This window comes from Pygocentrus nattereri, chromosome 12 (assembly GCF_015220715.1).
Source record: "Pygocentrus nattereri isolate fPygNat1 chromosome 12, fPygNat1.pri, whole genome shotgun sequence".
In the NCBI taxonomy this organism is placed as follows: domain Eukaryota; kingdom Metazoa; phylum Chordata; class Actinopteri; order Characiformes; family Serrasalmidae; genus Pygocentrus; species Pygocentrus nattereri.
Window position 1 is genome coordinate 29206173 of NC_051222.1, and position 10000 is coordinate 29216172.

Here is a 10000-nt window from a genome sequence, read left to right on the forward strand (position 1 = left end):
TTAAAGTCACTGAGCTCATCAGTACGATCCATTCTCCTGGAAATGTTTGTCTAAAAAGATTGCATGGCGGTGGCTTTATTTTATACACCTTTAAGAAATGAGTGTGGCTGGAACACCTGAACTCAATAATTAGGAGGTGTTTCCATACACATTTGGCCATATGGTGTATGTATAATTAACATATGCAGCATATTAATTTTGAAGATCAACAACTGCAGCAACAAATGATGAAACGAAGATTAATTTTGTAGAATGTCTGAAAGTAAGACTACGAATGAGTTGTACATGAAAGTGCATAAACTGCAACTGCTTTGATTCAAATGTGTACAAAATTACAACATGAACAAAATATATTACATCAAAACAATCTGTCTTTCAGTTTACTTACTTTTGATAGTAATTGTGTTGATGTAATATATTGTATTTATTACATTCACATTTGACAAATAAATAACACTATAGACATAAATAAATCAAATCCTCGCTGTCTGTACGCATGAATTAATCAACTTCTTATCAACTGCACTAAACAGATCAGTTCAGAAGAGAGTACCGTGGAGCTGGGTGTGTTGGTGCCATAGCCTGAAGAGGGCAGGGAGGCCAGAGACCAGCGGCGTCCATCAGCCCTGAAGAGAGAGTGGATGACAGTGTTAGATCACTTTATACTTATCGTTTTCACTCATACTTCCATCTACGGCGCTTCAACTAAACCCTAGCTCTAAACTTAACCTCGGTCTATTCAAAGTAAGCTAACTTAAAGGTAAATGTATACACCGATCAGGCATAACCTCATGACCACCTCCTTGTTTCTGCACTCACTGTCCAGTTTATCAGCTCCTCTTACTGTATAGCTGCACTTTGTAGTTCTACAGTTACAGACTGTAGTCCATCTGTTTCTCTGATACTCTGTTACCCTGTTCTTCAGTGTTCAGGACCCCCATGCACCCTCAGAGAGAAGGTACTATTTGGGTGGTGGATCATTCTCAGCATTGCAGTAACCCTGACGTAGTGGTGGTGTGCTAGTGTGTTGTGCTGGAACGAGTGGATCACAGCAGTGCTGGTGGAGTTTTTAATCACTGTGTCCACTCACTGTCCACTCTATTAGACACTCCTACCTTGTCAGTCCACCTTGTGGATGTAAAGTCAGGGACGACAGCTCATCTGCTCCTGCACGGCTTGTGTTGGTCATCCTCTAGTCCTTCATCAGTGGTCACAGGACGCTGTTGGCTGGATGTTTTTGGTTGGTGGACTATTATCAGTCCAGCAGTGACACTGAGGTGTTTAAAAACTCCAGCAGCACTGCTGTGTCTGATCCACTCAGACCAGCGCAACACACACTAACACGCCACCACCACATCAGTGTTACTGCAGCGCTGAAAATGATCCACCACATAAACAGTACCTGCTCTGTGAGTGAATAACTGGCCTGGCAATATGAACTAGTGTGCACTGAGAAAAAAAAGATGCATTTAATTTACATGTTTCAAATACATAATTTCCTCATGAATTACTAAAATATCAGCACAGTTTTCTATACAAGGGTTGTATTCATATAATTATTTTTGTGGGAATGATGCACAGATTTAGTTATGTACAGAGAAAAAACAAAGCATCCTTTTTTGTCATTTCACTACAGTAGCACTATTTTATTTTTATTTCTTTTCCTAGCAGTGTTCTTAGAAACGTTGTTCTTAAACTGTTGGACTATTTGCTCACGCAGTTGTTCACAAAGTGGTGAACCTCGCCCCGTCCTTGCTTGTGAACGACTGAGCCTTTCAGGGATGCTCCCTTTATACCCAATCATGACACTCACCTGTTTCCAGTTAACCTGTTCACCTGTGGAATGTTCCAAACAGGAGTTTTTTGAGCATTCCTCAACTTTCCCAGTCTTTTGTTGCCCCTGTCCCAACTTCTTTGGAACATGTTGCAGGCATCAAATTCAAAATGAGTGAATATTTGCAAAAAACAATAAAGTTTATCCGTTTGAACATTAAATATCTTGTCTTTGTAGTGTATTCAGTTGAATATAGGTTGAAAAGGATTTGCAAATCATCGTATTCTGTTTTTATTTATGTTTTACACAACGTCCCAACTTCATTGGAATTGGGGTTGTACTTAACAATATTTCTGTTTTCCCCTCCCAGGATTACCATGGATCCTTCTAGCCCATAGAACAGCGCTGGCCATTTGAGGTTCTGAAGAGCTGGAGTCAGATTTGTGGTTTTCCTACTCAAACACACCTGATTAAACTCATCAGCTAGTAGCCAGGTTAGGCTGCTGTGTTAAGAGGGGAAAAATCATCAAACTTTGCAGGACACCTGCATTCCAGGACCACAGTTCGCGACCCCTGCCCTAGAAGAACACGCACTTGTTGGCGCCTCCTAGTCTTAGTTGAACTAAAGCATGTATGTACATTTACATTCATTAATTCAAAGTCTTTGGCTGAGGTGTCACAGTAATTCCGTTAATGAGACAGGTCTGTCTTCACCACAGTCAAATGCTATTTAATCTAAGTTGAAATGTTCACTGAACAGACCAATCCAATTGCGAGGCTTAGCTAGGCCTTCGTTTTATAGAGAAAGAAAAAAATCTGCATTTTGCAGAACTAGAGTCTGTATCACAGCCTACTGCTGTCACACTGTACATCTTTACTGGTATGGTCAGTTAAAAGCCCCTTGAGATGGACTGCCCCATGTGAATTTATTAGCATAAATGATATGGACAATAGCGTACACTTCAAATCAAACTCACTTCTTCTGGCTAGTTCTTCAGTCTTCAGTGCTCAGAAAGCACAGCTGAGGAAGCTACCAGCTAAAGCCAGCAATGGGGTTCATGGCACACTTGGTGGTTGCTAAGCAACCGTGACAAGATAACAGCGTGGGGTGGGGATTATAAACGAGTGGAAGGGCAGGAATCCCATCAGCAGTAAAAGTACCATATATTCTTACCAGGGTTACATTTTATAGGGAACTACCTGCTTTCTTATACAGGCTTATACAGCTCAGTTCATCCTATTACTCCAGCCTTCAGGCATTTGTTTACATCTCATTTTAAAAGAAGTGCAATTAAAATGAAAGCTACTTTAGTTAGCATTAGAGTTCATGCATTACCCACTTTAGTCTACGTACCCGCATAAATTGTATCTGCACTATGATGAAATTATATAAAGCACTCTTCAGATGGGAAACATACTGCATTACTGAGACCTGGAGCTCCCAGTTGAGTTTATTATCCTACCTTTAAAGTATTTTTAACTTTAAAGTTTAAGAGTATTTCTGGAATTTAAACTAGTTTTGCTAGTTAGGATCCCCTGCTAAAAAGGACCATCAAATGCATTTAGAATAGGTCACTGGTCACCTGTTAAACCATCGGTATCCTTTACACTATGATATTGACCACTTAACAAAGTCAAAACATATTGCAAAACTATCAGGAGCCAAAAAAATGTATGGATTCTATGGGTTTTTCAGCAGGGTTGGCATAGACTAGCCAGCCTGGCTACCAGCAATACCAGCATATGTTGTACATTGTATGCTGTTTTGCTAGTTAGCAGCAATGAAAACTGATATGCTAATCACCAGCAAAACCAGCTCCAACATAAACCAGCAACAACCAGTATAAACCAGCTTTAACCAGCATTTCGCTGCTGTCGGAAGAAAACCTTGCATCTCCATTTTTGTCATTTTTCAGTTTTTGACATACTTTCGAAGGACCTGTTGTTCTTTACATTGTGTGTAAATTTCATGAGGAACGGAGCAAAAGAAACGTCCCAAAATGACTTGGAAAAATGTCTGATTCCTTTGACTGGCATTAAAACTACAGTATCTTTTTTTCTTTCTCCTGTACAGTTCCAGTTTTGGAGATACGAGGTTTCCTTCCGACGACAGCGATATGCCAGCTTTGACCACCATTCGAATGCATACTGCGCTGGTTCTCTAGCAGGGTTATCCAGCATTGTCTGGACTAATTTTGCTGGATAGCATTAGCTTTAACTCAGAGAACACCAAGGTATGCACCATGTACATCCATGGTGTACCATGGTGAGACTTTAGCTGGTTGCTAATAAAGTAGAGGCCACTGTAAGGCTGCAAACAAGCACTCTTGATTTGAGACCCTCTAGAGCTCACAATTCACTTCGCTTTTCAGCCTTTTAAGCGTTTGTTTACCTGTGTTTTTAAAGGAACGTTTTTCCATGCAAATGAAAGCCAGATTGGCTTCTCAGCTTTAGCTTTCACTTATTTATCCAGGCTGGCACTGTTTGGATGGACTCAGTCTAACGGAACAATGAAAACAAATGCTACTTGCCCACAGTAGCATCGTTTGAATGAACTATCCCTGATACTAATGCTTTATTCGGGAATATCTACACCATGCAGCTCTGTAAATCGTTCTTTACGCTTCCCATCACCCCTGGGATTCTTTTCTTGTATAACATACTGCTTTCAGGCAGTTCCACAGCGGCGCTGCTGAGGGTCTGATTTATGCCAGCCAAGTCCAATATTAGCGAAGCATCAGACAGGAAACAATGTGCTCCCCAGAGCCCTGGTCCTCCTATCGACCGTCTCCTTCACTTCCTTTCCTTTCCACCCTCCCTCTATCCCTCACACTCGTCTTTCAGTCAGCTAGCCTTCCGTCCCCTCTGATGGTGAGATATGTGCCATTTGTCTCTCTGTGCAGTGTCACACAACAGTGCCTGACCATGACAACAACAGCAAAAAAGATTATGTGGACCAAAAGGCTCTTGTCACATTTCTTTACAGGCTACTGACCACACTGACTGACACTTGCATCATCCAAAGTGTCGGTTTTGGCTGAATGAATCAGGCCTATGAATTAATGAATGGATAATGAGCCTGTGGAGATATACTTCTGTCAAAGTGAACTAATAGAAGGGGAGTCCACACCATTCAATGCCTTGTAATAGAGACAAATATCTGCCAATAAATGCCTTTCCAGTTTAAATACAGTGCATGGACACACAGTTCATCATTAACTTAGTGTTTTAGTGTTTTTACAAACATTTTTAGGACTGCAGGCATTCTTAAATGTCCATATAGGCAGTCACTAAACTTCCATCTCATGTGTTACTAAATAAAAGTTTCAAACAGTAAAATACCATATTTATCACTTGTAATACTACAAGAAATTACAGTGAAGTTGATGTTGAGCTGTACCACACAGTATTATTGGATATGGCAGTACATGTTGTTGGTATATAACATTTGTGTTTTTTCTTTCACAGACCTTTATTGTGAAATTGCGTTTAATAAAAAAAAGTACATATTTGAGATATTCTGTGCATAAACATGCAAAGCACTGTGAATAAATTTAGTCACTCATATTGACATTTTAATTAGTATATTTTAATTAACCTGATAAAATTCAAATCAAGTTTTTAATCTGTAAATTTACAGTAAATGACTGTCTACTGAGCTGCATTACTTTTATAGTTGCTTTATAGAAATACAAGGGATTACTGTATTTTAATTACTGTAAGTGTACAGCAGAATGCAGCTACATCACATTTATCTTGTGGTGCAAGTGGCTGTGAAGTCACAGCACTCAAGTAATGTACAGTAATTTTACAGTAAAATGTTTTATAGTGTGTGTATTTTAGTGGATGGGATTGTATATCTCAGGGTTATACCTACATATATATATATATAAATATATATATATATATATATATATATATATATATATATATATATATATATATATATATATATATATATATATATATATATATATATATATATATATGTCTCTTTAAGACTACTGCAAAACCTCATATCACCAAAATGGTCACTTTACAGGTGAAGGAAAAAACATTTTAATGGAAGTTAATAGAACAAGGTTTGCTTCTTTGAAGCATTCATGAAATTTTAAACAGATCTTAAAGGCATTTATAAATTCTAAAAAACAGAAAAATACACACAACAAAAAATGACAAAAATTGAGACATACTGTTTGGTTCCAACAGTGACGATATGCCCCTTTAATCTATTTTGTTATTTAATGTCTTTGGAAAATTTATTTGGAAATGTATTATTATACATAGGTACATTCTCCTATACAGAACCACGAACACTCAAAGTACCATGAACACTTAAATGGTTCTTTGTATGGTGAACTGGTTCTTCATATTGATGGACAACGCATTGTTGTTTATGGTTCTATTTAGAACCATACATCCGATACAAGATCTAAAACCCATCAATCTGAAGCACCATTTCACCATACAAAGAACCATTTAAGTGTGAAATGGATCTTTGAGTGTTCATGGTTCTGTACAGAACCACAGAACCACTGCCTTTATGTGTACTGGCTTATTTAAAGGTGAATTCCACCAATTCTGCATAATTGCACAACTGAGTCTTTGCAATGAAAAACACTGTATGAGTCACTTTTGTAAAAATCATATTAGCATAGTGTGGCATTGCCTGATGCCTTGTATTTAAAATAAAGTTAGGCTTTTAAACTGTTTCAGGGGCTCAATTATTTCTGCGTATTTCAACTATTAAAATGGAAATGAAGTCATTCAGAGTGGTTTAATATGAAATGCTCCAACTCTTACAGACTCAGCATGGGTAGTGATAGGAACCAGACATCTGAAGAAGAGTTTCATGCCTCTAAATTCTACCTCACAGAAAGTTATTATGTTGACTGGTTATAGATACTTTGTCTAACGCCTGAGACACTGTTTTATGACAGTTTTGACACAAGGCTGTGGTCTACAATATATTTTTCGAAACATATTCAATGTGGAGAGGTTCATGCAAGGTAAACAAAAAAGGTCTCCAAAAGAAAACTTATTTTTTCAAGTTTACCACTATTTATCCTCTGCATACAAAAACTCAGAAAAGACATGGCTGTCGTGGATGGTAAATAAAATGGCTATATTAAAATACAGACATTACACCCCTTGGTTCCTATCACCACCACGGTAAAGAAATTTCATTAGGTACGTTTGTCTAGATTGAACAATTTCACACCAAAACACTCTGAATGACTTTGCCTCAATGACTCAATTTTACAGAAATTTTGAAAAATCAGTAGAATTCCTCTTTGATTCATAAAAATTTTACATTGGAATAGCTTTTTAATGCTAGCTTAACATATTCAAACAATGTCTAAAATTGTGAACAGAATAAAGCAGCAATCAGCTTAAGAAAATATATGTGCAACTGCTTATATATATATATATATATATATATATATATATATATATATATATATATGAATTTAGAATAAACTGAAGGACAGAACTACAGAAATAGACACCAATGTTGGACAAAAGTGCATTCTGTTTATGTTGTTGTTTTCTTTTGCTTATCTGTCTAACGTAGATCTCAGAGTGCCCGAATGATTAAAGAAAGTAAATCAAAGTTGAGACGTTTGTGTTGTTGAATGCAGTCACTATGGTAACGCCTCTCTATTAATACTTTCTCCACAGTGGAAAACAAAATGACTCAGCTCTTCAGACGTTAGTCTGTCAGTAAACACATCCAAAACTACTAACCCTCCTGATGACTAATCATAAATATTATCATAATAAGTGGGTGACACTGGCTTAATTACACTGCAAAAAAACATCATTCATAACCCAGACATGTCAAACGATCACCTTTATATAACTGTTGTGTTGTGAAAAAGTATTTGCTCCCACCTGATTTTGTCTATCTTAGCTAATTTGTCACATTTAAATGTTTCAGATCATCCAACTAACCAAAATACAAGGTAAAGACAACATGAGTAAACCAAAAACGCAGCTTTTAAAAGATCGTTCTATTTACTGAAGATGAAAATTTCTTCAAAAGCCGTATCACCTATGCGGAAAAGTAAATGCCCCATTAAACCTAATAACTGGTTGTGGCACCCTTGGAGTAACAACTGCAATCAAACGTTTGAGATTAGTTGTGAGTCTGCGAAGGAATCTCGGCCCACTCTTGTTTTAAATCGGCTACACTGGAGGGTTTTCCAGCATGAACTGCCTGTTTAAGGTCTTGCCACAGCATCTCAACGGGATTCAAGTCAGAACTTTCACTCAGCTTTAGGCTTTAGGCAAACTGCCAAACTAACAGGCGGACATTCTCCTTCAGGATTTTTTGCAAGAGAGCAGAATTCATGGTCTCATCAATTATTATAAGTTGTCCAAGTCCTGCAGAAGCAAAGCAGCCCCAGACCATCACACTACCACCACCATTTAACTGTTGGTATGATGTCCTATGGCAGAATGCAGTGTTAGCTTTACGCTGACATAATGGGGCCCATGTCTTCGAGAAGTTCCACGAATCTGCTGCAGGCTAAATGGGTGTGGCTACTGTGCTGTAGGCTGAATGGGCGTGGCTAACCTGCTGTAGGGTGAAAGGATGATGTGAAATGTTCTTGATTGTGACGTCACAAGCAAACTCCAAATGTTTTTGCAGATTTATTTCCATGCGGGTGCTCAGTGGACAGAGTACATGGACTTGTCAGCCAACTAGTTTGTGCAAGCCCTGTTACACAGTACCCAAAGGTGAGGTCAATGTGTTTATAGGAGGTTCGGCCTGGAGCGTTCACTGGAAACCCAGTGTTATTGTGACTAGATGAGCAGTGGAAAAGTGCATCTTTCTTACCTTCTGGAAGAGGCGAAAGAGAAGTGGGCGGGGCCACTGGGTGAAAAAGTACGGGGACTGTCCAGCGGACTGCTTCCTGTTTAGAGGAAGAGAAAAGAGAGTGATGACCTTAAAACTCCTCACTTACTACGTCCTACAGCTATTTGGTAACTACATGGACTGCAATACACACTGGCTGAGGTATTCTTAAGTTATAAAAGTGTGGAATAAATGTTTGGTCATTTGAGAGGTTAAAGGTTGAACCATGAGAGGCCATGCAGTCATTTAAAATGACTATATACAAAATAAAATATGCTAAAATATACCAATGTTCAATAAACAACAATGAGAAACACAATAAACAACTCCTCTGTAGCACTGTAGTTCAATAACAGTGGGTTATGGCTGCCAAGCAATGTTAACAGCCAACGATTATTCCTACATCACAGTGGTTTTTAATAACTCACCTAATATAGAATTCAATCACCGCTGGTTTATTTATCACAGCAGATCTGAATGTGGCTCAGCCGGTCAGAGTATAGATCCCTTTTATAATGCACATTAATAAACAAGCATCTTAACTGAGTTTACCTATGTGTCCAGGTAGAGGCGAGTGCGGCCGCGACAGAGTGGGCGATGTACTGGTCAGTATCAGGCTCTTCCTGTTACTGGTGCGACAGCTGCAACACACAGAAACAGACCAAGAGTGAGTGGGGGAGGTTATTATTTATCTCCTCCTGTTATTGGTACACATAATGATAATCAATAACACGGAGAGAAAAGCCTGGGAGAGCACTCTTCTCTGCTCTAGTCAGTCAGCACACAGAGCACCAAAACGGCCTCATCGACCAATTCAGCAAATAAGATCAACTGTAAATGCTTCACAGACTTGGAACAGGCGTGGTCTCTGTTCTAGGCCAGGGGTCAGCAACCCAAATGTTAAGAAGAGCCGTTTTGTCCTTTCAACAATAACCAAACCACCTTGACAGCCACAACATTTTATGTCCACTTTACCATCTTGGCTGTAAGTATGTCTCAGTATGTGCTAATGTTCTAGTATAGGTTAGTAAATACAATATAAACGAAAACACAGACTCACTTTGCTCTGCTTTAAGCTTTAGCTCAGCTATAGCCACTTTTCTCGCATCTCCGGCAGGAAACTTTTCCTCAAAAGTGAAATCGTTTCTTGTAAAATTTCTCAATGTTTGAATTTTTACGAGGCTGAAGTCGTTTCTCATTCGCCTGATTGTCATTCGAATTCCCCCGTTCCACCTTAAATGGTGCCTGAGGTGTACAGAATTATTTTAGGATAACCTCATTATTACGACATTAGTCACTATTTTGACATAGTAAGTCAATATTTTGAACCAATAAGTCATTGAAGGAGAAAAAAATCACAAGTA

The 10000-nt window shown here is 38.5% G+C and overlaps 1 protein-coding gene across 3 annotated transcripts in view; it reads right to left on the reverse strand.

Moving 5' to 3' along the window:
- The window catches only part of mast1a (microtubule associated serine/threonine kinase 1a), a 120601-nt gene that overhangs the window by 57955 nt on the left and 52646 nt on the right, over positions 1–10000 (reverse strand). For all 3 annotated transcript variants that reach the window (XM_037543213.1, XM_037543212.1, XM_017720674.2), the window contains 3 exons: positions 9189–9277; positions 8619–8694; positions 554–626 (listed from right to left, as the gene is read on the reverse strand). In XM_037543213.1, coding sequence (XP_037399110.1) covers positions 554–626; positions 8619–8694; positions 9189–9277 — 238 coding nt within the window. The remainder of the gene's footprint in view (positions 1–553; positions 627–8618; positions 8695–9188; positions 9278–10000) is intronic.